The 27,923-nt window shown below is 56.1% G+C and overlaps 1 protein-coding gene across 1 annotated transcript; it reads right to left on the bottom strand.

Moving 5' to 3' along the window:
• Positions 1 to 140: 140 nt before the first annotated feature.
• Positions 141 to 27,383, bottom strand: CALB2 (calbindin 2). Its single transcript, XM_008139985.3, has 11 exons — positions 27,290 to 27,383; positions 16,838 to 16,914; positions 14,930 to 15,019; positions 13,029 to 13,109; positions 8,751 to 8,807; positions 7,871 to 7,948; positions 7,358 to 7,413; positions 7,021 to 7,060; positions 5,967 to 6,020; positions 5,130 to 5,201; positions 141 to 387 (listed from the first exon to the last, which is right to left on the bottom strand). Exons 1-11 carry the CDS (start codon positions 27,381 to 27,383, stop codon positions 271 to 273), a joined length of 816 nt encoding a protein of 271 aa, XP_008138207.1. The 3' UTR covers positions 141 to 270.
• Between the last annotated feature and the right edge of the window lie 540 nt (positions 27,384 to 27,923).

Genomic DNA, 27,923 nt, shown 5'->3' with positions numbered 1-27,923 from the left:
CCCCCACCGCGCCCTGCCCACCTCCCATGCTTGGATGGTCCCCACTGCAGGCAGAGCCGTGTGCCCGGTCAGGCCGGGGGCGGGCTGGAGGGGGGTCCAGGAGGCCTGTCAGCTGCCCATCCTCGTCTCTCCTCTCCTCTCCTCTCCTCTCCTGCTCTGCAGGTGGCAGGGGCGTGGGGAGGGGCGCCCCAGATCTCCGGGTCTGGGGAGGAGTGTCAGGGCAGCGGGGGCGGGGTTTGGGGAGGAGGAGAGGCCGCCTCCGTCTCCCCTTTACAGGGGGGTCTCGCTGCAGAGGACAATCTCCAGGTCCTTGCGGTAGAGCTTCCCCGCCTCGGCCAAGGACATGACGCTCTTTCTGTAGTTGGTGAGCTCCTGGATGTTCATTTCCTAGGAGACACAGAGGGAGGGTGAGAGCCGGCTCGGTGGGCGACGCCGCACCAACAGCCCATCGACTGGTTCACGACACACGGGCAGGCCCTTCCTTACCCCAGGCAGCGCAGGCGGCTGAGAGGAAACAAAGCATGGGCTTTGGAGGCAGGAAGACCTGGGCTAAAGAAAAGCCCCTTTCCCACTTCCTGGTGCATTGCTTCGGGGAAAGGATTCAACTTGGGCCCCCGCTGCCTGGCCTGTGTCATGGGCACAGTAACGGCACGGCCTCCTGAGCTGTGGGGGTGACTGGATGAGGGCGTGGACGTGAACACCGTTCAGCTCCGTTCCTGACGCGGAGCACGGATTCCAAAAGGGGCAGCCGTGGTGATGGCAGCCGCCGTCTGTGCCTCCACCGCACAGCGCGGGCCTCCTGGACTCTGTGTCCCCGCCGGCGAGGGAGAGGGTGCCCGGGAAGCTCCCGGCCTTGCCTCCAGGCCCCTGGACCACACTTCCCTAAGCCTCATGGTTTAAGTAAGGAATTCTGACCCGTGTCCTCCAGCAGCAAAGCTCGCCGGCCTCCTCCTGCTCACGGGCTCCCTGCGGCTCTGGGAGGCTCCTAAGGCAGGATGGACGCGCCCACAGCCCCGCGGGGCATGGACGCTGGACATGCCTTCAGGGGGACGCGGGCGCATGGGGCTACTGCGCTTTGCTTTGTCGTGCTTCACAGTGCTGTGGGGTTTTGTTTGTTTGTTTTCATCGAAGGCAAGGCTCTCCACCAGCAAGAAGATGGTGGCCGGCTCTGTGGGGATACTCGCTTTTGTGTGGAGGCCAGGAGCCGCACCGCAGTATTTCGGAGGTGTCCGTCCTTGCTTTAGAGTCATTGCTTCGGATGCAAATAGCCAATGGGCCTCAAATATGGCCAAGTCATCTCCAACATGGGAAAATCACTTAACCAACTGTCTCTCCTCCTCCCCCTCCTTTGGTATTGAAAATGTCCAGAGATATTTTTTAAAAGATAGTTTCGCCCGGGCCGGTGTTGACCCACGCACGGATGGGTCTCGGGTTCGATTCCCGGTCAAGGGTGAGTAATGGGGCTGTGGGTTCCATCGCAGGCCCCAGTCTGGGCACGTGCGGGAGGCAGTCAATCCATGTGTCTCACATCGATTCTCTCTCTCTCTCTCTCTCTCTCCTTCCCTTTGCCTCTTCCACTTTCTCTAAAAATCAGTGGGAAAAATATCCTCAGGTGAGGAATAACAAAATAATAATAATTCTCCTTCTAGGCTGAGGGGCCATGATCCCCATTCTGTTCTTGAGCAAACGGAGCTATAAAGATGAAGGTATGTACCAAAGGACTGGCCGGCTCAGCCCTAAACACCCCTAGTCCCCGAGTCCTGAAGTCTCTCTCTCCACCTGGCTCACCTGGCCTCAGTCTCCCCCTTTTCAGCATTGTTTTGGGGTGCCCCCTCCTGTCACTGATTCCTGGCTTGGTGCCACCACCCGACCCACAGGCACTCTGCAGGCTTCTCCAGCTTTGGGGGACATCTTCCCTAAAGTTGTGAGGTCCCTGGAAATGCCACCTACCCCATAACACGGGGGTGTGCCTGAGGAGGAACCAAGGATGGGACCCCAAATATGAACTCCCAGCATGAGCAGGAAACCCTCCGCCCCGCTTAGTGCGGCATCAGGAGGCAGCAGCTGGAGCTGGGGAGCTGGGGAGCTGGGGAGGCCTTGCACGAGTGGCAGGTGCCTTAGGAGGTAAGACATACGCCTGATCCCACCAGCCTATCCCAGGAGCCGCCAACGTCATTCCGCTCGGGAAAGAGAGGACGGCTCCTGCTCCATCAGAATGGCCCGCGCATCTGAAAGCAGCCTTTCCCTTCCCAGCTCAGGGCTGCTCTTCCCAGCACGCAGCTCTCCCCCCAGGTTCGCGCTCTGCATCCCCAGGTGCCAAAGGGAAACAACGTTATGCATCCCCTCGTTTTCTCACGTTCAGCATCTGACTGGTTTTGTGTTTCCCCCTCCTGAGCGACCCTGTGCCGCCGTGGGAGTTGTCTAAGGCGGTGATGAGGAGAGAGCCTCGTGGGGCGATGACCAGGAAATCCAGGTCAGGCCGGGGATGGACGCATGCCTTCAGGGCCCATCAGCCCCGGGCGGGAGGCAGGGCAGTGGAGACCATTCGTGCCTCATCGATACAATTACAGGCAAAGCGATTTTCCGTTATGATGCCCCACTCTCCTTGGGTGCATAAAAGTGCGTAATTTGCTCCTAGAATTTGGTGCCTGGGAAAAGTCTGCCACGTTCAGGCACTTGGGGAGCGCTCCTCCTTCCTAGGAAAGCCATCTCCTGCCCCTTCAGAAGGCAGCGGTGGGCACCATCGAGAACAATGTAAATGTGGGGTGAAAGGCATGAAGGGTGCCACTCAGGATAAAGAGAAAGAGGTCGGAAAGCAATCCGAAAGGGAGCCGGACTCAGAGGCTGCAATGATCACTCGCCCGAAACTGAGCAGTAAGTTTAGCTCTTGCCTGGCAGCCAAGGCAGGTAGACACGCACGATATTACAGGGTGTTCACCTTCCAATTAAAGGAAGCAGCCAACAGCCAAACCTTTTGCTCAGAGGAAGACATTTCCAGGAGGTGGAGGAGGGTGACTGCAAAGGCTCACCTCTAGTTCTCCTCCCCCTCCCCCTCCCCCTCACCCCTCCCACCCAGGGCACCTGACCCCTCCCACCCGGGGCACCTGACTCCTCCCACCCAGGGCACCTGACCCTCCCACCCGGGGCACCTGACCCCTCCCACCCAGGGCACCTGATTCCTCCCACCCAGGGCACCTGACCCAGGGCACCTGACCCCTCCCATCCAGGGCACCTGACCCCTCCCACCCGGGGCACCTGACCCCTCCCACCCGGGGCACCTGACCCCTCCCACCCGGGGCACCTGACCCCTCCCACCCAGGGCACCTTACCCCTCCCACCCGGGGCACCTGACCCCTCCCACCCGGGGCACCTGACCCTCCCACCCAGGGCACCTGACCCCTCCCACCCAGGGCACCTGACCCCTCCCACCCGGGGCACCTGACCCTCCCACCCAGGGCACCTGATCCCTCCCACCCGGGGCACCTGACCCTCCCACCCGGGGCACCTCACTCTCTCACCCAGGGCACCTGACCCCTCCCACCCAGGGCATCTGACCCCTCCCACCCGGGGCACCTGACCCCTCCCACCCAGGGCACCTGACTCTCTCACCCAGGGCACCTGACCCCTCCCACCCAGGGCACCTGACCCTCCCACCAGGGCACCTGACCCCTCCCACCCAGGGCACCTGACCCTCCCACCCGGGGCACCTCACTCTCTCACCCGGGGCACCTGACCCTCCCACCTGGGGCACCTGACCCCTCCCACCCAGGGCACCTGACCCTCCCACCCAGGGCATCTGACCCCTCCCACCCAGGGCACCTGACCCTCCCACCCGGGGCACCTCACTCTCTCACCCAGGGCACCTGACCCCTCCCACCCAGGGCATCTGACCCCTCCCACCCAGGGCACCTGACCCCTCCCACCCAGGGCATCTGACCCCTCCCACCCAGGGCACCTGACCCTCCCACCCGGGGCACCTCACTCTCTCACCCAGGGCACCTGACCCCTCCCACCCAGGGCATCTGACCCCTCCCACCCAGGGCACCTGACCCCTCCCACCCAGGGCACCTGACCCCTCCTACCCGGGGCACCTCACTCTCTCACCCAGGGCACCTGACCCCTCCCACCCAGGGCACCTGACCCCTCCCACCCAGGGCACCTGACCCTCCCACCAGGGCACCTGACCCCTCCCACCCAGGGCACCTGACCCCTCCCACCCAGGGCACCCAGCTGAGGCCACGGAGGCCTCCTGGGGTCTGTCCTGTCGGCAACAGACCCGGCCAAGTAAAGGAGTCCAGGCTCCGAATTTTCTCTGAGGGGAACTAATGCTTCTGTGGCTCCTTTTAGCCCCTTGCCCAGCTCCAGATTCTACCATGACTTGACTCAGAATACCTCCACCTCCCACTGGGCTCTGCTCTCTAACATCTCTCCTTGTGTAAAAAAAAAATCTTTGTTGTTGTTGGCATGTGGGTGACACTTCCATGAGCTGGGCCAGTCCACACAGCTGTCACTCACAACAGCCCCCAGGGGGCAGCCCCCGGTGCCATCCACAGCCGCGTGGAGAACGCAGTGTGGCATGAGCACACCGGGGAGGGTTAGTCAGCCTTCAGAGGGGGGGATTCTGACACATTCTCCAACACAGACCAGCCCGGAGGGTGTTCAGTGAAATAAGCCAGTCACAAGAAAGCAAATACTGTGTGAGTCTCCCTGTGCGAGGTCCCTAGAGTTGTCAGATTTATAGGGACAGGAGACAGACGGGTGGCTGCCAGGGCCTGGGAGGGCAGGGCTGGGGAGGTGTTGGATGAGAACGGAGTTTCCGTTTTGCAGGAGGAAGAGAGTTCCAGGGACGGATGGTGGTGATGGTTGCACAACATCATAAATGCATTTGCTAGCACTGAGCTGTACCCGGAAACGGGGGTAAGATGGTAAACTTCATGTGTATTTACCAGAGTTAAATAAAAAAGAAATATAAGCCAACCAATCAACCATTCAACCAGACACAAAACAAAAAAACCTAAAAAACGGTTTCTGCCTCGTGTGGCTGATCAGAGGGGAGCCAAGTGCCCCCCACGCCGTCCTCTCCACCCTCCCGCAGAGCCCCCCTCGCCCCGCCCCGGCCCGCTGCTCACCTTCTTGTTTTTCTCGTACAGGTCCTTCAGAAGGGCGTCCAGCTCGTTCTCGTCAATGTAGCCGCTGCCGTCCTGGGGGCGGCGCAGAGAGTGAGTACACGCTAGCCGTCAGCCCCATGGCCGCAGACCTCGCCCCGGCTGCCCCACCCGTTCAGTCCAACCTCCCCTGTACTCAGACCGTGTGGTGCCAAACTAACGCGTCACTCTGCCTTCCCCAGGCCGTTCAGGAGCGGGCGCTTCAGGGCACACTCTGGGTCGCCCTTCATTCGGGGTCTCTCCTTTGCGTTGAAATGGAAGCGAGGCTCAGGGAGCGTTTAGCTAACTGAGTGTCACCTCCCGTAATAAGATGCCAGGAGGAAGACAGGGCCTTACCCCCAACCCTTCGGTTATAAGGTTATAAGGAAGACCCTGGGAGTCTCCTGGGCAGGGGACAGCTAAGGGAGGGCAGTGGGTGGCACCCTCTCATTCCCATCGTCCCAGAGAAACAACTGGCGTCAGGACCTGACAGCAGGAGAGCGGTCCTGGCACCTCCTGCCCGTGGCCCCCAACACCCTATCACACCCCAGCTCGGAACAGAATTCTCTATCATGAACGATTCTCTCTGTGCCTTTAAGGAACCAAAGCCTTGGGTTCCACAGGCCATGGATGGCGGTGACATGTATCTTCTCACACAGCAGAGGATGCTGCAGGGATAAGAAGGGACAGGAAGAAACCACACGGCCCCAGCTGCCCCCCAACAGCTCGTCTGTCCCTAAGGACGAAGTGGAGCCATTCTGGCCGGGGATGCCCTGGTGATGGGGCCTCCTGGTTTCCACCCCACACCGTCCTCCCTCGTACCTTGTCGTAAAAGGTGAAGATGGCGTTGAACTCCTCTGAGGTCAGCTTCATGCCCTGGAAGGTCCAAGATGTTAGAGAGAGAAGCAGAGGCCGTGTGTGTGTGTGTGTGTGTGTATGTGTATGTGTGTATGTGTATGTGTGTGTATGTGTGTGTGAGTGTGTGTAGGTGTGTGTGTGTGTGTGTGTGTATGTGTGTGTGTATGTGTGTATGAGTGTGTGCATGTGTATGTGTGAGTGTGTGTATGTGTGTGTGTATGTGTGTGTGTGTCTGTGTGTGTGTGAGTGTGTGTATGTGTGTGTGTGAGTGTGTGTAGGTGTGTATGTGTGTGTATGTGTGTGTGTGTGTGTGAGTGTGTGTGTATGTGTGTGTGTAGGTGTGTGTGTGTGTGTGTGTGTGTGTGTGTGTATGTGTGAGTGTGTGTAGGTGTGTATGTGTGTGTATATGTATGTGTGTGTATGTGTGTGTATGTATGTGTGTATGTGTGAGTGTGTGTATGTGTGTTTGTGTGTATGTGTATGTATGTGTATGTGTGTGTATGTGTGTGTATGTGTGTGAGTGAGTGTGTGTGTATGTGTGTGTATGTGTGTGAGTGTGTGTATGTGTGTGTGTGAGTGTGTATGTGTGTGTATATGTATGTGTGTGGGTGTGTATGTGTGTGTATGTGTAGGTGTGTGTGTGAGTGTGTGTGTGTGAGTGTGTGTGTGTGTGTGAGTGAGTGTGTGTATGTGTGTGTGTGTGTGTGAGTGTGTGTGTGTATGTGTGAGTGTGTGTGAGTGTGTGTATGTGTGTGTGTGTAGGTGTGTATATGTATGTGTGTGGGTGTGTATGTGTGTGTGAGTGTGTGTAGGTGTGTGTGTGAGTGTGTGTGTGTGTGAGTGTGTGTGTGTGTGTGTGAGTGAGTGTGTGTATGTGTGTGTGTGAGTGTGTGTGTGTGTGTGAGTGAGTGTGTGTGTGTGTGTGAGTGTGTGTGGATTGGGGGCAGGAGGGTGGAAGGTGAAGCTCAGAGGGATGAGAGGAAGGGAGGAACCAAGAAAAGCAAAGTGGCTCTTTTACCTGAAATTTAAGCAGGAAGTTTTCCTGTACAGGCAAGAGTCTGGAAAGAAAATGTTAGAGCAGAGGTTAGAGGCCGAGCAGAGGCGAGAACAGCTCGCACCCGGGCGGGGTGCAGGAGCCGAGCCTGTAGTTATGGAGAAGATCACTGAGCACCTAATCATCTGGAGTTAGTGGCAAGTTTTGAAAAGAGGCAGACAGATACATTGAGGCGCGGCCTTCACGATTCTATCTGGCTTTGCGTTGAGCTTCGTGAGGCCTGACCTGTCCCCTGTCCCAGCGATGGATCTGAGGATAGGGATGGTAGCACAAGACGCTGGGGTGGAGGGCAGGCACCTACCGGGACATCTCCGAGAGGCCCAGTTTGCCATCGCCATTCAGGTCAAACATCCGTAGCTGTTAGGGACAGAAAAGAGATGCGTGGGTTATTGGCGTTGACCTTCCGCCTCTGGAGAGGGAGGACGATGGGTGGAGCAGGCTCATGCCTCCTCTGAGGTCACCTGGGGGCCAGGGCCAGCCTGGTCTCGATTGGTCACTGGGGAGAGACCGTCAGGACTCGGTCACTGTTCCCCTCTCCCGTCCTCAGGAAGAAGGCCGCCGAGGACAGCAGGCCAGCCCCACAGGCCCACCCTCTCCGAGTTTATCCTCTCCAGTGCTGCGGCGGTCGTCATGGAAACACATGCTCCTGGTCTCAGAGAGAGGCCACGAGCGAGAGTCCCTTCTCCAGCTGCCACTAAGTGTCCCTTCACCGGGGCCCGAAGAATCAGCCAACAAAACTCTGCAAACCCCAATCTCAGCGGTGTGGCCCCACGTCCTGCGCCCCCAGGGAGGAGGGGCCCCTCTGCCCACTCACTATGGTTTGGGTGTACTCCTGGAGCTTGGGTTCATCATACGGCCGGTTGGCCTTCTTCAGCAGGTCAGACAGGAATCCCTGGAATACAAAAGGCCTCTTCAGAGCTCCCGACTCAGTCAGTCAGTCCCTCATCGCTCAGTCGTTCATGCCATTTACATAGCTACATCCCGCAAATCCCCGAGCCCTCTCATGTTTGTGGAGTGAGCTGGGAGGCCTGGAGGTGACTCCTGGGTGCAGCCTCACCCCATAGAAAAGGCATTAGAAACTGGCTCTGGCCCCTCAGAGAGCCCAGGACCCGGGCTACGCAGTGCCTGGGATCACTGGTCCCCGAGGAGCACAGGGGGAGGCGTACCCGCCAGAAGGCCGATCTGCCGGGGTTGCCTAGGGTGCCTATCCGGGCACTGTGTGGGGGGCAGTGGGGTTTGGTTGACCTCTGCGCCCTGTAGCTCCAGGTTACTGATTCCACTCGGCTGCCCTGAGCCAGACCTGAGTCTAAATTGACCAAATCCGTGTTCCTCCCTCCTCCCTCCCCCAGCCCGATGCAGGTGGCAGCCGTGTCTGAAACGGGACACACTTGATAGTGTAATCAGTGTTGACTATATCAAGGCACCCCCCCCCCACACACACCTTCTGGAAGGGGCGGAAACAGGCTTTGGTTACTCTTCACTGTGCTCCCTCCCTCCTCCCTCCCCCAGCCCGATGCAGGTGGCAGCCGTGTCTGAAACGGGACACACTTGATAGTGTAATCAGTGTTGACTATATCAAGGCACCCCCCCCCCACACCCAATGTCTCCTCCTTCCCCAGGTTCCTCAAACCACCCCCAACCTGGCCCCAGCCCCATTCTCCGTTCCCTCACACCCTCCTCAAGGCCCATCCTACCTTGAGCTCATTGGCTTCAATGTAGCCACTTCGGTCTGTGTCGTACTTCCGCCAAGCCTGCAATGGAACGCCAGCCTATTGGCAGGGCCCTCCCCCGCCACCCTCCGTTCCCGCTAATGGCCCCGGTGAGCCTGGATATCCGAGAATCGCACAGCGGGTGGGGAGGTGGAGATGGCCTAGCCCAGTCGCTCGTGTTGTACGTGAAGACATGCAGGGGAGTGTCTTGGCCAAGGTCACAGAGAGAAGGAAGACCACTGGTGGGACAAGGCCTCCCCACTCTAACTGGCGGAAGGTCCGGGTCTCTCTTGGATCCTCCTCGAACCAGGTTAGCAGCTTCTCCCAGGGCAAATACGAGGATCTGGGGGACCTGATTTCTGCTAAGTATATAGGGTGTCCTCTTACTGCTCTGGAAGCTTCTCATTTTCTGGGTGGAGGCTGGGAGCAAGGGAAAGAACCTTCTGGAAGGGGCGGAAACAGGCTTTGGTTACTCTTCACTGTGCTCCCTCCCTCCTCCCTCCCCCAGCCCGATGCAGGTGGCAGCCGTGTCTGAAACGGGACACACTTGGTAGTGTAATCAGTGTTGACTATATCAAGGCACCCCCCCCCCCCCACCCACACACACCTCTTCCTGATAAAAAGCTTTCTTTTCTTATTTATTTATGTATTTTAGGAAACACCCCTCTCTCATGCTCAACCCATATGGATCAAGAGGGGTTGACCCCATCTTTAGAGGTAGGCGTGTGTCCTGTAGACAAGTGCCCCGAAACCCCAGCCTGCACCCCAGCCATCCAGTGGACAGGAGGGAGTACTGGGGGGCGGGGGGGGCACGGGGCTGCCTGTATCTGTGACAAAAGGCTCAGAGAACCCTGTTTTCTAAGTATTTCATCTATTTTGGTGCCTGATCATATTTCTTAGATTTTTTTCTCAAGTTTTCTCTTCTTGCTTTTTATTCCCTTCTCCCTCAGCTCCCAACTGCCCACAGAGACACCGGCAGCTCTCGATTTTCCGAGAGTCAGCAAGCCCTAACTCTTTTCCTAAATTTGATCTCCTGCCCCCCACTTCTCTATATCATGTCAGGGGTATGAGAGTTTATAGATATTTTAGGCTCTTTCCTCCATACCAGCAAACAAGGTTGTATAATTCTCACAGTACAGCAGTGGCTCAAGAAAGTTGGCTCTGATTTTAATTTAATTTAATTTTTTCCTAAAAAAGGGTCTCTCCTTCCACCCTGGTCCTGATTTTTGAAAAGTTATTAGACATGAGCAAGACCCCATAACAGTGTGGGCTCACACCACAGACAATGTGGGTTGATGGTATTTAATGAGGGGAGCGGATTTTCTCGGCGGGGAGGGGGGCAAAAAAAGCCTAGTTCCATCAAAATATTCCTTCCCCTGCCCAGAAAGCCCACCCTTGAGGAAGCACTGAGAGAAATACATGCGGGTTTTCAAATATGACTTCACCAACCACCTGCATGCATTCAGTGCATCAGGATTGAGTTCATCTAGGTTGAGTCTTGAGGGGGAAAAGGCAGACAGTCCCCAAATGCCTACAGGGAGGGTAACCTGAGGGAGCCCACTTCGCAGGGCAACGCGCCCAGCAAAGCATCTGGCTGCTTCTGGGAGTGAGAACATCCCAGCAGGTCCGGCCTAACCTCCCTCCCTCCCCTCCTCCCTCCGCCTCCCTCCCCGGAGCCGCCTGCCCCCACCCTCAGGCGCTCACATCTCTGCCCTCCAGCACTTTGTGCTCATCCATCAATGTGTCATTATTTTCTTCCCGTTCAAGGAAAAGAGTTCAAGAGGCTTGGGCTTTGTGAAATCTCAAAGAAACCCGAGGTGTCGCTAAAATTAGAAATTAAAATGTTGTGCTGAAGCTTCCCGGGCTGCCGAGGGACCACTTCATCTTTCCAGCGGATAAAAGCGGAACAAATGGACAACCCCAAGAGGGGATGCTGCTGGAGGGTGGTGGGGTCCCAGGAAACTTGGGGGGTGTTGGCTCAGCAGTTATGCTGGGGCTTAAAAGATAAAAGCAGGTAAGAATATGGAATGATGTCAACTCTATAGAAACCACTAATGAGAGAGAGAGAGAGAGACAGAGAGACAGACAGACAGACACTGAGGGGCCATTGCTCCTCTTTAAGCATCTCTGCCCCCGGCAATCTACCATCATCCACATCTTCCAGACCAGAGATGGAATCCAGGCCAAAGGAACATAACGCTGCCTTTTCTATAGACAGAAAAATGGACTCTCTCAAAAGCAGCACCCTGACAGGTTTAAAGTATATGCAGACTCCCCCCGCCTTTCCCTCCCCCCCCCCCCCCCCGCCCCGTCTCCCCCGAACTTGAAAAACTGGGGACAGAATCCAGAATGTCAATTACCAACTTAGGGAATTTTGCCATCTGGAGACAATCTTTTAAAGCCCCATAAAATTCAATCCTTATCTGATGCTCAGGCAAGCTGCTACTGAAAGAGACTCCCCCGACCCTGAGCAGGCTCTTTCTAACCCACTTTCTACCCACATGTGGGGAAACCACTGTGATGTGGGTTTGGAGCTAGCTCCCCAGTCCTTTTAGCAGCGACTCACTGACTCACGGAGAGGGGGAGACTGGTGGCTGGAAATGGATTTAACAGGACGAATGGCAACTCAGTCAAATTGAAGGCCAGTCATTGTTTATCACAGCAGGCAGGGTGTGCGGGGCATGGGTTGAGTTTCCCTCCCAGGGACACATACATTGAGTGGCCAGGGTGCAGAGCCCCAGAAAAAGAGCGAGAAATAATTGGTGGTTGGCTGGCCATCAGGATTAGTAATATATTTGGTGGAACCATATGGAATTCCAATTCTTTATTTTTAGAACTTTTTTTTTCTTTTTCTTTTTTTAAATATATTTTATTGATTTTTTACAGAGAGGAAGAGAGAGGGATAGAGAGTTAGAAACATTGATGAGAGAGACATCGATCAGCTGCCTCCTGCACAACCCCCACTGGGGATGTGCCCGCAACCAAGGTACATGCCCTTGACCGGAATCGAACCTGGGACTCTTCAGTCCTCAGGCCGACGCTCTATCCACTGAGCCAAACTGGCTTCGGCTGGAATTCCAATTCTTATAAGTAAAAAATGGTTAAAGATCAGCAATTTCATATGGTTTAACCCAGTGGTCGGCAAACTCATTAGTCGACAGAGCCAAATATCAATAGTACAATAATTGAAATTTCTTTTTTTTAAACTTAAACTTCTTCTAACGCCACTTCTTCAGAATAGACTCACCCAGGCCGTGGTATTTTGTGGAAGAGCCACACTCAAGGGGCCAAAGAGCTGCATGTGGCTCTCGAGCTGCAGTTTTCCGACCACGGGTTTAACCTATTGGTTGAATATGACTCAAAAGACACTTGAATTTGGGTGTCCTTGTTCACTGACCTGAAGAATGTCTATTGTACAGACAGTAATGCCCATTAAAAAGGGGACAATGGCCCTAGCTGGTTTGGCTCAGTGGATAGAGCGTTGGCCTGAGGACTGAAGGGTCCCGGGTTCGATTTCAGTCAAGGGCACATGCCTGGGTTGCGGACTCCATCCCCAATAGGGGGCATGCAGCAGGCAGCCGATCAATGCTTCTCTCTCATCATTGATGTTTCTATCTCTCTCTCCCTCTCCCTTCCTCTCTGAAATCAATAAAAAAAAAAAAATATATATATATATATATATATATATATATATATATATATATATATATTTTAAAAAAGGGGACAATGAAGCCCAGACCACAGTCAAAGAGTAAACCTGGAAGATACTGGGAACTGGAATTCTCTTGGGCGTTTCCAGCCTGAGGGTGGTACACACACCCATCCTCCCCAAGCATCTCCGTGGAACCCTGACCTTGAGGGACGCCGATGGCACTGAGTGAGAAGACAGCCTGGGTGATCCTAGAGCCACACCCAGTGAAACCAGTCTCTCCACTGCAGGATTTGGAGCCCATAATATGCAAATGTCTGTGGCAAATCTCCGAAGAGGAGATGGCGTGTACACAGCACTTTCCAAGTGTACTTGACCTCGGCTTGCTTCTCACCTTATTCCTCACACTTTAATGTACACACACCACCCGGGGATCTTGCTAAACTGTGGGTTCTGACTCAGTGCTTCTAACAAGTGCGCCATGATGGTGGTGCAGGTCCACGGACCACACTGAGTAGCTGGGCTCGAAGGGGTGTAGCGTGTCCCAGGGACCGCTCCCAGGCATTGAGGTGGGCCTGGCTCTGGACACCGGGAGGGCAGCGCCGCAGCCTCACCTCCATGAACTCCGCGCTGGAGCCCACGTGCTGCCTGAAGCACAGCAGGAAGTTCTCCTCGGTGGGCAGGATCTGCGCCAGCTGTGAACCAGAGAGGACAGTGCCGTCACGGAGGGCCCTGCGGGGAGCAGAGCGGACCGCCCGCAGGAAGAATGGGAAGTGGCCAGTGGCAAGGCAGCGTGGGAGTGGCATGTGGCTTCCTTCCTGAGAACAGCCCTTGGAAGGGGCAGGAGGATGTTCTGAGAAGTGCATCGTTGTCACCCCAGCGGTATGAGCAGCTGGAGGGACAGGAAGTGGTGCCCAGGACCCAGACTCGAAAGCATACTGAATAGATTGTTCCATAAACATAACTTCCTAAGACATGCAAGGTGATCTGATGGCTTCCACCAGGCGAAGAACCTTTTGGGGGTGAGAGAGATGCTGAATCTTGATTTGGTGGTGATTACGTGCCTGTCTACAACTGTGTGAACTCATGGAATTATACACTTCAAATCGATCAATCCATGCAGTTTATTGTATGTAAATGATACCCCAACTGCCTTTTAAAAAAATGCAAACACTCTGTGCAGCAAGCCCTGTTGGCTGCCCACTCAAGTGGCCTCCCCTGCCCGGCCTTTTGCTCCCAGCATCCTGGGTCACAGGCAAATCCTGACTCCTTTCAGCTAAATGTGCTAATCTTGTTTTCCTCACCAGTGATTGGCTCATGGGTAGGCATGTGACCTAGTCCTGGCCCATGAAACGGGAGGGGAGACCTGAATGCTGAGGGGACACCTGGGAAAGGTTTCCTTGCTCTGATGAGGGACCAAATGAGAGGAGCCCTTTCTGCCGCTGGATGTGGATGTGATGCCCGGAACCGCGGCCGCCAGCTTGCTACCAGCCTGAGGACGAAGCTGTTTTCTGGGCAGAGAACAGAACCGAGAGAACTGCAGAGAAGCAGAGCCCGACACTGGCCGCCTCCGCCTGGAGTCAACCCTGCCCACGGCCTCCTCATCATAGTCTAAGCCAGAAGTCAGTAAACGAAGGTTCATGGTCAAATCTGTAAGTGAACTTGTACTGGAACATGCCATGGCCATGCATGTGCACACTGTCTGTGGCTGCTGCTGTGCCACCATGGCAGGGCAGAGACTGTATGACCCACAGTCTCCAAACACTTATCAAAATCCGCTTCACTTATGTCTCTTCTCTCTAAAAGTCTCTCCCTTAGCTCCTGTTGGTGGAATGTTCCTAACCATTTCCTGTTTGGCGCTGCCCCGTTTCAATACTTGAATTTTTTAATATGCCTCCATTTATCTTTTAACTATATGTATATAGCTATTCATATATAAAGTATATGTGTATATAATATATAAAGAATATTACACATAAATTATACATGCCATATAGACAGAGGTGGGCAAAAGTAGGTTTACAGTTGTGAGTATGCAAAAACAGTTTATTCTTGTATTATTGATTTATGATTGTGTTGTCTTCTTATTATTATTTCATACCCTTACTTATGATTTATCTTTTATGTAATGATGGCTGGTAATTTAACCTACTTTTGCGCACCCCTGTATTATAAAAAATTTTGCCTTTTTAAAAAAATGCTGCCTTTGGATGCCTTTAGGTGGGGCACGAACTCTCCTGTTCCCCAGTCTTCACCGTCCCTCTGACTTCAGCTGGGCTCATCACACATTTACAATACCTGATGGACACCGAGAGCGTTTAAGGTCTTCATCCCTGTCTTAGGCCAACGTGTGTTGCTTCCTTCCTTGTGGGACACAGAGAAAGCCCCTTGGGTCAGCCCCAGTGCTCAGGCTGGGGGCGGGGCTTTAAGGTCACCGCCTCACTTAGGTCCCTAGATGGGTGCTTGTGCCTGGGAGAGGTACCGGTGACCTGTGAGCCCGGGCAGCAGGACTCACCTCTGCCATCTCGATTTTCCCATCCGAGTTCTTGTCATACTTCTGCATGAACGCCTTCATCTTCTCCCCCAGGCTGTCACTCTTGGACGTCTGTGGGAAGACAAAGGAGGCCGATTGTGCCACTGGGTCGCACGTGAGGAGCCCGTGCATTCTACCCCCAAATGGAAGCCGAGATGAAGTGACTTCTCTTGGGGTCCACCAGAAAGTAGAGACAGAATTTGAACTCACGGCTCCCGCTTCCAAGGCCAATATCCTTCCTACCACATAACAGCTGCTCTATGGACTCGAAAGGACTTAACCCAGTCTGGGACGAGATCCGTTGAGACTGTAGTTGACAGACTTGAAAATCACCCCTGATGCCATCTGAGGAAGGCACGCGACTAGGAGGATGTCAGACTTGGAGCACTTCATAACACACATTCCCCTCCCTGCACCTCGATCCCACAATCAGCTGCGGAGCCTGTGTTCTCTCTGGTCCAGGCTTCATTATCTTGGTAACGAGGGGTGATGGGGAAGCTGTTGATAAACCCATGAATCACCTCCATCGCATAAGCCCATTCCTTGGACCTCCTCCTCACTGGAGCGCTCTGCTGAGCTTTGAACCAGGAGCTCAGTGGCGGATTTGTGACTCATCACCAGAACTGCTCCACAAAGACTTGCTAATAAGTAGCGGATTGGCCAACAGACAAGCAGCAGGGGGCGGTAGAGAGACCCCCCCCCCTCCCCAAAGGACCCTCCAGAGCTGGGGGAGGAAGTGGGTCTGACTCCATATATTTGAGGACCAGGCATGGTTCTAATCACCTCACCTTTTAAATATTTCAGACGCTCCTCCAAAAGGCTTTAGTGAACTCCATAGTACCCGGCTGGCTTGGGGAACAACATCCCTGCCATTAAGGGGCTGGGACAAGATTCGGAGTCACTTCTGGCCGGCTAAGCAGGGTGGTCTGACACCTCCGCACACCAGCCAGCCAGTACCATTGGTTCAGACGCTGGTTTGGAGCAATCCTCCGTTTTCCTCTAGACCTTGGCTGAGGATGCCAGCCTTTGTTGGTTTAGGAAAGTGGTTCTCCGTGGGGACGATTCTGAACCCCCCCACCGTGACCCCCCCGCCCCTGGCAGGGACATGTAGCAATGTCCAGAGACAGTTTTGATTGTCACAACTTGGAAAGGAGCTACTGGCATCTGGTGTGTAGCGGCCAGGGATGCCGCTAATCATCCTACAATACACAGGGTAGTCTCCACGACAAAGGGTCATCCATCCCCAATGTCAGTAGTGCTGAGGCTGAGAACCGCTGGTCTAGAATAAAAGCACTTGAACCCCCCTAGGCATCCACTCTTGAGTCAGGACCCCTCTGAGCATCTTAGACAGGCTGTGGATTCTCCACTAGGAAATGATACCTTTTATATACAGATACACAGACACAAAGCTTTGCAGCTTTGAGGGGTTCATCAATCTGCTGTCCATTCATGAATATCCCTCAATCCCAGACATTCCAGTGATACTGAGATACGGTACTCTTTTTAGGGAGTAGTCCATTTTTTAAAAAATCCTTACAAATAAAAGAAAAACTCTAAGGGTTGAGATCAGAGCTGTCGGGCTGGCTGAGGGGATGCATAGCTTGGGACAATGCTTAAAGCCATGGTCAGCCCAGCTGGCATGGCTCAGTGGTTGAGCATCCACCTATGAACAAGGAGGTCATGGTTTGATTACCAGTCAGGGCGTGTGCCTGGGTTTGCAGTCTTGATCCCCAGTGGGGGGCATACAGGAGGCAACCAACAGTGATTTTTCTCTCATTGATGTTTCTCTCTCTCTCCCTCTCCTCTCTGAAATCAATACAAATTAAAAAAAAAAAAAGCCATAGTCAGATGACAGAAATCCCACACAATGGGAAAGGGGGCTGGGCTTACCATGCCAGAGACTTTTCTTGTCTTCTCCAGCTCTTGGAAGAAGTTTTCTAGTTCTTTACCTTCAATATACCCATTTCCTGTGAAGATAGCAAAGACAAAAAAAGCACTTAACCTCACAGCTAAATAGTTAAGACCAATGGAGGGGGGTACAGTGGGGAAGTGGGGGGCTTCACGGAAAACTTCTCACTGGTCAGCAAGCAGGTGTCTGGCCAGCCCCAGACTGTTAGGGATGTGGGTCCTGCCCTCAGGCACTTGGAACTGTAGAGATAGTGCGTCTTTGGGGCATGCATGCAGTAGTCAGAGAACATGGGGCGGGCCCAGCGTCTGGGCCAGCACCGAGGGCAGCAGGAGCTGGGAGCTGTCTATGAGCAGCTGGGCAAGCAGCAGGAGCTGCAGATGGGACAGGGGACAACAGGCCACCAGCATCCAGGTTTGTCAAGCAGGTGGCCGGCCCTCGTCACCTGAATGAGGTCAGAAGCAAAACTTGGGTCTCTGGGGTTGGGAGGGTGTACGGAGTTGACCAGTGACCCCCCCCCTGGGATCCATGTCCGCCTGGAACCTCAGAATGTGACTTATTTGAAAATAGGCTCTTTGCCACGATGCAATCAGTTAACATGAGGTCATACTAGACTGGGGCGGGCCCTAAATCCAATGACATGTTCTTAGGAGAAGGCCATGGGGAAACAGACACACAGGGAAGTTGGCCACGTGAAGACAGAGGCAGAGATCAGAGTGAGCATCTCCACGCTAAGGAGCACCACGGATTGCTGGCGACCCTAGAAGCCGTGAGAAAGACACAGGACACATTGCCCCTCGGAGCCCGAACCCCATCTTGCTGACACCTTGACTTTGGACTTGGAGCCTCCAGAACTGTAGGAGAATACATTTTGGTGGTTTAAAGCCACCCAGTGTGTGGTACTCTGTTTCAAGAGCTCCAGGAAACTGGTAAGGAAGGAAAGCGTGGAAAGAGAAAGGCCATCTCTCCTGTGGGATGGGGGCACCGGGGAGAGCTGGTCACCGGGATTAAGCATGGGGGAGGCAACCCACGGCAGAGTAATGGATACAGGGGCTCTGAGGTCTGTGGACCCAGGTTCAAACCCTGGTCCTGCTGCACTTACCAGCTCTATGACCTTGGGAAAGTTACGCTACCCATCTGGGCTATGTTAATTAGATGGGATTTTGGATGTAAATTCCACCATCAGTGAGCGCAACCGTCAATGTTGCTATTGCTTGCGTTCAATGACCAGACGATGCGTATAAGGTAAAAAGTGCTTTTGAGGACCAGGTCCCAAGGTCAACGCCTGACTTGCAAGATCAGGTAAGCAGTGAGAAGTCCGTGAGGTTCTCAAGTCTTGAACTCCAGATGACCTAGAGACCTGGGTGAGCTGAGGCCACGGACAAGGCCCACTGGCCTGGGCTGCGGCTGTGACGGGAGGAGGCATGTGTGGGTGGGGAACCAGGCCCAAGCACTGCTCCCCAGGCTGCGTGCTCTGAGTTGGAATCTCTTGGGATCTTTAAAACAATATGAACGACTGGCTCCCACCTCCTGATGTTCTGATGTAATTGGTTTGGGGGTGATATATTAGTTAAAGCTCCCTGGGTCATTTTCATGTCCAGCAAATTGGAAACCTCAGGCCTAAAGTTCCAAATCTCACCTAAAGCAGTTAGTTACACAAGGTTTCCACGCAGAACGTTCAACTCGAGCAGCAAAGGGGGATGGCAGCTCGTTTGCTTCCGGGGAGAATGGAATTACAAACTAAAGGAGTGTTTGCCCTGGCCTTGGTGGGGCCTGTGGGGATGGATGGAGGAGGATACGGGTGTCCTTTGTTCTTCCCAGACTCCCCAGGCTCTCTCAGAGAATTTAACTTACAAATAAATAACTTTAGAGGCGCCCTCTAGTGGAGAAGATGCCACAATTGTATATAAAGAATCACGTGAGCTAAAGTATTTTTGTCTGCAGGGAAAAGAGGTGATTGTAATGGGGGAAACGAGACTAGAGTCTCCCACGCCCCTGCCTGCCCCCACACCAAGATAGAGCAGTCATGTTTCTTCCAAGATGTTGTGCAAAGCTTCCTGGGGGAGTTGGAATTTCACGAGTGTGTGCCTAAAAGCTGGTGGGCCAGACTGAGTGGCGGAGTGCGGAGTGCGGGGCGGGAGAGGAAGGAGGAGGGGCTTTCTAGGCAAAAAGGAAGTCCTCTGGTTAGAGGACTGTAACTCCTGAGTGGGAGGAACAAGTTCTTTTTCTCTCCCTGGCCCCTCCCTGCAGTGGTCTGGCTGTTCTCCCATTTCTCAGGCAGGAAGCTTGAGGTGAGCGGTGGGTCCAGGAGCGGGAGGCTGGGGTTGGAAAGGCCGCTCCGAGCTTGCCCTGGGAGCTGCTTGAAGTGGAGGCCTCCGAGGTGGCCGGAGCCGGGCTGGGTGGACGGACACCTGAGAGAGTGTGCGGCTGTTTCTCCAGTGTGTCAGGAAGCGGCTGGCATGCCTGCCGGGGGCCTTGGACAGGGGTGGGCAGGGGAGGCCCCTCTGGGCAGGGAGAGGAGAAAGGGAGGGGCCGGAGCGGGGGTCCTGCCGCTGGAGAGAGCCCCCTCCCGATCCGGTGTGAGCAGCACCAGCGGCAGGAGGCTCCCGAGGCTGGATGAGCCCCTCTGGCCAGGCCAGGGGTACACCACCTCCCTGTGACCCCAACAAAGGGGCAGAGATGTGGTTCAATTCAACAGGCCTTTATTTTTTGAACTGAACAGTTCAACGCTTTGGCGGGAGCTCAGGGAGCTGTAGCCACGTTCTAGATATGAGCCTATTTTTCAAGAGCATTTAATGGTCTCCTGGGGGGAGGCAGCCAGACTAGACTGACGTGAATCTACCAGCTGAAGGTGGAGGGTGAGAGAAGCGGAGATTACACAGACCGGCTGGAGCTGCAGGGCCCGAAGGGCGTCCTCCACCACTGGGGGAGGTGGGGGGGGGGGGGCTAGGGAGAGGAGGAGGTGCGGGGGGCTTGCTACTTTGGCTCCCTCAGAGCAACTCCCTTCCGGCACCCGGAAAGCGCCTATTACCGAAGCTGGGGTGGAGGATGGCCTGCCTGCTTCCAGGGAGGCCTTCAGCACAAAAAGTGGTTTGCTTTTCCTGCGACCCTCTTACTTTCTTATGGGGTCGCGGGGGAGGGGGAGGTGACTGGCCACCAAGCAAATCTCATGTGGATGGGTGTCTAGATGAATGTGGTCACCATGGCAACCATCACGTCTAACCTCTATCAAACCTATTCTGTGAACCTTATGAGGAGAGGACTGGGTGGGAGCCAGGGACCCTGCACGCTTCCTTAGTTTACTCTTAGTTTTTCCTTTTTTTTTTTTTTTTTTTAGAGAGATAGAGGGGAGGGAGGAGGGGGAGAAGGATAGAGAGGGAAATATTGATGTGAGAGAGACACGTGAGATTGCTTGCCTCCTGCATGCAGCCGGAGATCGAGCCTGCAACTGAGGTACGTGCCCTTGATCAGGAATCGAACCCGTGACCCTTTGGTCCTCAGGCCCATGCTCTAACTACTGAGAAAATCCTGGCCAGGGCCTTGGTTTACTCTTGCTGCCATTTCCCACCACCATGTGCCTCAGTTTTCTCCAGTTTAAAGTGTGACAGCACTTCTTTACAATCTCTCTGACCACAACTACCCGGAAAGCCTCGGCTGAAGGGTGCGCTGATCCCAGCGGAGAGACGCCGACCTGAGACATGGGAGCACAGACTTTCTAAGAATCGAACAGGAAAGAGGAGTCTGACTGAAGAGGTCTAATCCTGCCATCAGCTCTGTGACTGCTCCTGTGACGCCGAGCAAGCCAGCTCTAAGCCTCAGTTTCTTCACCTCTCACTTGGGTGTGACTCTGTTTTGTGAGAGCCACGCAAGGGGATGTGACGGGAGCATCCTGGAAAATGTGAAGTGTCACTACCGGGAAAGCACCATTTATCCTCTGTGCTCTGAAGGTCTCTGAACCCACCAATGGCAGCTGTCTTAGGGGGCTGGTTCTCGGCCCAGGCTGTGTTGGAATCACCTGGGAAGCTCTTAACATATATTTTTATTGATTTCAGAGAGGAAGGGAGAGAGAGAGAGAGAGAGAGAGAGAGAGAGAGAGAGAGAGAGAGAAAGAGAGAGAGAGAGAAACATCAATGATGAGAGAGAATCATGGATCCGCTGCCTCCTGCACGCCCCACACCGGGGATGGAGCCCACAACCTGCATGTACCCTGACCGGGAATGAAACTGTGACCTCCTGGTTCACAGGCTGACACTGAGCCACACTGGCCTGGCAGGAATCGCCTGGGAAGCTTTTAAAACATCACTGCCCCGTGGACCCCATTCCCCGAGCTTCTGACTTAATTGATGAGGCGAGTGAGGCCTTCTGGTGGGCGCGTTTTCAAAGCTTCCCAGGTGATTCTAATGTGCAGCCGGGGGTCAGGGCTGCTTTAAGCAGCGTGTCTGAAATGTTAGGGTGTGCAAGAGTTGCCTGGGGATCTTGTTAAAACGGAGATTCTGACTTAGTAGGTCTGGGGGATCAGGGCTTGCTGTTGGAAGTGTGATCTGTGGAACAGCAGCTTGTTACAGATGCAGAATCCCAGGCCCCGCCCCAGTCCTGCCGAACCAGGACCTGCACTTGAACCACGTGGGAGCACCGACGTCTGAGGATCACTGCTCCCCAACGCCTGTATCTTCATAGAAAGGCCATGCCTTTGGCTTTTACTCAAGGTGAGGCTGGGGGCTGATGTGAGCCCCGAGATGGTGACCCGGGTCTTGTACTGACAAGTGACTCGTCTCTGTTGACTCGAGGGGCCTGGACCAGTGTTCCTCAAAGTGAGGTCTGGGGCCTGACAGCGGCGGCATCATGGGGGGAGGGCGGGGCGGGGGGGTGCTCGTTATAAAGGCAGAGTCTCCGTCCCACCGCCAGAGGCTTCGGGAGGGAGGCCCGGACACCTGTGCTCGCACGGGCCCTCGTGCGGACGCCGGCTGGAGAGCCCTGGCTGGGTGCTGGCGGGGGCGGCTCACCTGCCTGTGTGCCTCTGGCTGCACAGCTAATTAAGAGCAACCGAGGAGGGGAGACGGGCAGTTGGGACTTCCTCCTCAAGCTGCACAGGAGGCCAGGCCGCTGGACTGGCGGTGGGGGTTCCAGTTCCTGAAAAGGCCGACCGCCCCCTGCCCTCCAGCCCGAGCTACACCCTTTAAGGGGGAGACTGGCTTCCTCAGGCTCTGCCCCAGTAGCAATATTCCTGTGCGTGATGCCCACCGCGTACAAAGAGCTCTCCACTCCCGCCTGCCTGGTCCTCGGGCCCTGCCAGGTGAGTAGCCTGTGCTATGCACCCCGTGTTAGAGGGAGTGTGTGTGTGTGTGTGTGTGGGGGGGGGGGAGACTTTAGTCACAGCTAACGGCCTTGTTTCCTTCTATTTATCTCAGGCACGACCTCTGTCCATATCTGTGTATGTCTTGCTTTCTCTCTCTGTCACACACACACACACACACACACACACACACACACACCCCGCTCTCTCTCCCAGTGGGGATCCCAGCGTAAACAGCTACTTGACTTGGAGTCTGTGCTTCTGGCACGGTGGCTCGGAGCTGGGCCGGGTCCCCTGAACCTGTGGACAGCTGGCAGCTAGTGCTGGGCCGAGTCCCAGGCGTGGGCGAGGCCAGAAGGATGGGGCAGATTGGGCGGGAGAGGAGGGGAGACCGCAGAGAGCCGGAGAGGAGGGGAGAGAGCCAAAGCCAGAGGCCCCAGATGGGACCGGCTGGGCAACGGGCGGGCGCGTGCCGCGAGGGGCCAGGAGAGCCGCCAGGCCCTGCTTGAGGAGCCGCACGCGGCTCTATTAATTCTGGCCCCTGGGAATTGAAGAGGTTCCCCCACTCGGTCTCCGTGGCCCTGGAGCCTCCCCCAGGGGCCTCCGCTAGCGAAACCGCTGGAGACCAGAGGGGAGGCAGGGGGGGCTGGGGGCTGGGGCCGCCCTGGGGAGGTGGCTGAGGCACCTTGTTTGTGAACACCTGTCCCTGCGGCTGCCCCCCTGGGGCCCAGCTCTTCTCAGACACAGCTGCCTCCCAGGCTGGCGCAACCACCTCCCCCCCCACCCCAACACCCCGCAGACAGGCAGGGCGCTGGGGGGAGGGATCTGCACAGGGGGCACCCAGCTCAGGGCTGGCACCGTGGGCGCTCCACACCGAAGGGCACTGTTCATGAAACAAGTGGGGCGTTGGGGGTGACGGCCGAGGCGGCGCTGGGGTACTTATTCTTAGGGCCTCCCCCAGGTGGGGCAGGAGGCTGCTCCCAGGGAGCCCAGACCCTGACACCACCCCCAAATGGGGCAGCCCCCAGGGAGACACCCTGACAGGGTGAGAGGAGGCCTCTCTGACAACTTCGGCCTTGGCTCCCGAACCAGAGCCCTCTGACTTGAGGGTGCCGAGAAGCAATCATTTTTATGTCCTGTAATGAACCTCATGGATAGCACAGTTCTAGTGCATTGCAAACGTTGCGGTACTTGTGTAAATACTTCAGAGGTGCCAGATATTCCGTAACCCTGGTTGGGCATGCTCCTTTTCGGTGGGCCACGAGCCTTGATTGAATATTTAATATCCAATCAACGCAGCTGCCCGGCCTCGCTCCCCCTCGGAGAGGGGCTGGTGTTCTCCCCTCCCCGCACCAGGCACTCGGTGATGGGGGGTTTGGAGGGAGGTCCTGTTATTAGGACTGGGTGTAGGAGAGAGGAGAAACGCTGAGCTTTCCGCAGCCCCTCGTAATCCTTCCTGTCACTCCTTTTCAAGTCCTGGGGCCACACACGTGAGGAACAAGGCTCCGTGCCGAGAGAGGCGTTGAGAGCGCCCTGCGTCACCAGGCCACCTGGAACCCGGCAGAGTCTCACCCTGGAGATGGGGTGTGTGTATGTTTTTCTCGGGGGGTGGGGGGGAGGTGTCCCTAAAATTACTTTCTTTTACATCTTTCTTGTTTTGCTGCTTATACAAGAAACACATGCTCTTGTGAATGTGTCACACACGGTGGAAATTAACTTAGAAAAGAAAATGCCTTTTCATTTCACTTCCTCTACTCTGCAGGGAGGACGGCTCTTCTGTTCTTTGAAATCTCCTCCAGCAAACCTGGTCCACGAATCACAACGCTGGGCTCACACCCGAGTAGCGTCCGGCCACAGTTCTTAAAACCTGAGGAATGGCCGTGGCCATTTCCCACGGCGGGACCAAGCGCCGCCTCCTTTTCCCTGGTGGCATGATGTTCCTCGGCGGTGAGGAGCCTGGCTTATTTCTGTTCTTAGGGAAGCCCGTGTCCCCCCACATTTTCAGCATTTGGTAAGGGGGCCCCGGCTCACAGAACTGTGCACATGCGCGAGCGTATCGCACGCACGTGGATAGGTTCTTGGAGCGACTGGGATTGCTTCTTGCCCTGGGAGCGGCCGCTGGCCTCTGGGAGGGAACCCAGCTCAGTTGCTTCCAAAGGGCAAAGGTCAGTGTGAGCTCTGAGCTGGTCACCCCGGGCCGCCTGCACCTTGCAGAGCGAGAAAGCTCCTGGCAAAGAAGTGCCCGGGCGGCAGCAGCAGAGTGGACTCAGACACGGAAGGCAGGGAGGTGGCGGGGAAGGGCCACAGCCCCGCCCGAGTCACAGGGAGCGCTTGGCTGCTTTTGAGAGTTGACATCGGAACCTCCCAAATGCATGACCCTGGCTGACCTCTGTGGAGGAGTCCCGGGCTGGTACAGGGGACTAGGGGACAGGATTCCTGCCCCCCTCCTCTTTGCTCTCTGATCTCCCCCTCTTCAAACACCTCCTTCCTTTCTCAACGGAAAGGCTAATGATAATTTTGAAAAAAAAAAATCCAACTCCTTGAGCAAAGTCACCAGGATGATGGTTCTTCCTCCTGGTTAGGAATGGCTGAGTTCGGGTCCGAGCCCCCGCCCAGCCCCGCTCTCCTCAGAGCCCAGTGCCTCCTGGTCTCTGTTTACTGCAGAGTGCGGGGTGGGGCGGAGGGGGGGGGGGGGGGGGGGAGGTGGCTCACTCTCCCTGGTGGCGGTGGCTAATTGGGCTCCAGCGAGCTCACTCCTGGGACCCTCCTCTGCAGAGTCCTCCCTGTGGCCTTTAAGTTTGTGAGCAGCAGTGGGACTCGGGGAAGAAACCCCAAGATGAAAACAGAAGCCGGAGTTAGTAAGAGGGAGGCCCAGATGGGGCAGGGGACACCTCAGGGGTGAGGGGGCGGTGGGGGAGCTCCCTGGCAGGCTCTGGTGTTTGAGAGGGGAGGGGCAGGGAAGTTACAGAGCAGGCAGTCCACAGCTTCATTCTGGGTCCTTTAGTGGAAATCCCATTTAAACCACCTCTGTGCTGCCAGGCATTTCAATTCTCTTTGCCTGCCTTCTCCGATAGGCCCGGTTCCTCCTTGGGATTGCCCGGGGCCGTGACCACAGAGGGCAATGGGGTGCCTGGTGGACAAGCAAGAAGCAAGCATTCAGCTCCCCTTTCACGTCGGAGCAGGAGGGAGCCACGGGCTCCCCGGCTTTAAAGACTCGAGTCTAGTTGCAGGGTAGCTATCTGGGGTGAAAGGAACTGCCCATCCCCTCTGAGGCTGGGTCAGGGGCTCTCCGGTGGGCAAGAGGGAGGCAGAGCAGGTGTCCAGGAATCCGAGGGGGGCCCAGGCGTGGCCGGTCACCAGCCCCACCTCCACCTCGCTGCTCCATCTTGGAGAAGTCACTTCTGTGCCTGTTTCCTCATTTACACGAGAGGGACCCTGACCTGCCCAGCAGGCCCGCAGCGTGGAACTCAAGAGGGTGCGACCGTGTTTTGAAAAGCACCACGTCTCAGATAAACGGAAGGATTAGCATGCTTATCGAGAGCGCGATGGGTCGTCCCCGGGAGAACGGGGGGAAGTAGAACTGAGGAGTCCTCTGTTTATAGCTGACTCATCTGGCAGGAGGCCGGTGGTATAACCTTGGCCACGTGGTAACTTTCCTTGAATCATGCCAGTCTCTGGAGCAGAGGGACCAGCGGGAGCATCCGTAGGGAATGCGCTTGTCATCTGGAACCCTCAGAGGCCAGCGGCGTCTTAGAGCCTTTTCCACTGAGTCCTAGGGCAGCATCCCTCCCTGGCCCCATTGTACAGATGTAACCACCTACCCACCTCCTTCAGTAAGCCAGAGGCAGGTCACGGCCCGAACCCACACACCCCATGCCCGGTCCCCTGCGCCCCCAGCTTCCTCAGTTGGCTCCAAGGGAACAGAACTTCACTCTTTAGCATCCCCAGATCTCAACCCCTGACTCCCCAGCGCTCTGGGCAGAGGACCGCTGGGTCTCCACCCTCACCCCGGCCCTGCCGAGCGGAGGGAGGGGAGGGGAAGAATGGAATGAGCCACCCCCTGGTCCTCCCTCTGGCTCCCCTACTCCCGTCTCAGCCCCCGGATAAACACGCTTCGCCACCCCCCTGCCAATGGTCTGAGATGCCAGGACATTTTGGATGCCCACCCCAGGGAGGATCTCAGAGAAGGAATATCGGGCCACGTAATTTTTTTTTTTGGAGAAAAAGTCTCCAGCGAAATCGGAAGCCTCTCCAGGGGGGCCCCCCTTTATGCCCGAGGACCGACCCTGGAGATCTCAGTGCTGGGAGCCATCTCCAAGGGGCATTCGGTCCAGGCCTCACTTTTTGGGGGAGCCAATGTCAAGACCACACAGAGCAGAGGGGTGGTCACGGAAGGCATTTAACATGGTGCTCCCTCCCCCCTCAGAGGTGGAATCACCCAGAGCACCCAGGATGGTCACCGTGCGGGAACGTGTCAGGCTGACACCCCGCTCTGCCTCCGCCCTACCCCCTGCTGCTGCGGGTGGCTCCGCATGCCTGCGGGGGATGGAACAGGGGCAGGGGCAGCCCAGGCGGTGTTCAGAGCCCCCCCGCCATTCTCCACTCCTGCTCCTCACTGATAGGGCTGGGGAGGCTAAGGGTTTCTCTTCAGGACCCCCCCCCCCCCCCCCCAGCTTGCCCCAGGCCCCAGGACAGAGACAGGGCTAACCTGGTGTTCAACCAAAGGGGAACTTGAAAGAATGAGTGGGCTTCTGAGACCTGTAGCTGCAGGCAGCTGAAGGCAGGACATTCCCTTGAAGAGCAAGGCGGGAAGATGAGGTGGCAGGGGGGACTCGCAGGAAGACCGGCCAGCCCCCCCTCTGGCCTCCTCTGGGAAGGCACCAACCTGCCCAGAATGAGGCTGCAAAAGCCGGTGGGCTCTCTGTCATCTATGTCAGGGCAGAAAAGTTACTGACAGTTGTCATCAGAGCAGCCGGGATGTCTCCCAAACTCAGGACCCCCCTCCTCCCGAGATCAGCAGGCTCTGCAGTCAACACGCCCCCCTGAAGCCAAGGGCCCCCTGCCCGCCTCCAGCAGCGCTCCGTCCCCTCCGCCGCAGGTCCCCTGGGGTCGAATGGGCACCGAAGTTGGGAGCTTTACTGACCGTCTGCGTCAAAGTGCTTCCAGATCTCCAGGAACTGGGACGCCGTCAGCTCGGCCAGGTGCAGGTAAGGGGGCTGCTGCTGCGGGCCAGCCATGGCGAGCGGCTCGGAGACCTCAGGCAGCACCGCGCTCTCCCTGCGCACTCCGCACTCGGCCAGGTCCTGCGCGCCACGCCGCCTTTATATACAGTTCGGGGGCTGCGCCGGCGCCCGCCGCCAGCAGGGGGCGCGCGCGCTCAGAGAATCGGCCTGGGTCGCAGAGGGGCGGTGGCCGCCCTGGGGCTCCTGGGGGGTTTCTCAGTGGGATGCGCCGAGACCTCTCAGAGGCGGGGCAGGGAGACAGGCTCTTAGGTGCAGAGGGGCGTGAGGCTGCCCTTGCCTCCCCGCTCCCTCTCTCTGACCAGCTCGAGTGCAGCTCCCACATACTGTTGTTGGCGGCAATAATGACAACAGTAGGAACTGCAACATCAATGATGCTAATAATATGTTGACAAGTGCTTAGCATCTGGAGTTCGGATTTCACTAGTCTCCCTCATGCGTCCTTCTGCCTGAGTCTTCCACAGCCGGGAGGCCGGGACCACTTTTCTGATGTGGGCTAAACGCCATGCCAGCAAATAATCGGCCGGGCAGGAATTT

Source organism: Eptesicus fuscus, chromosome 21 (genome assembly GCF_027574615.1).
Source record: "Eptesicus fuscus isolate TK198812 chromosome 21, DD_ASM_mEF_20220401, whole genome shotgun sequence".
Lineage (NCBI taxonomy): Eukaryota > Metazoa > Chordata > Mammalia > Chiroptera > Vespertilionidae > Eptesicus > Eptesicus fuscus.
This window is presented reverse-complemented; position numbering and strand designations above follow the sequence as displayed.

Coding starts and splice junctions, on each gene's coding strand:
- CALB2 (XM_008139985.3), bottom strand. CDS start 27,383: ATGGCTGGCCCGCAGCAGCAGCCCCCTTACCTGCACCTGGCCGAGCTG. Junction 7,949..8,750: donor TTGAAGCCAATGAGCTCAAG/GTAGGATGGGCC, acceptor TTTGTATTCCAG/GGATTCCTGTCTGACCTGCT. Junction 7,061..7,357: donor GGCCTCTCGGAGATGTCCCG/GTAGGTGCCTGC, acceptor TTTTCTTTCCAG/ACTCTTGCCTGTACAGGAAA.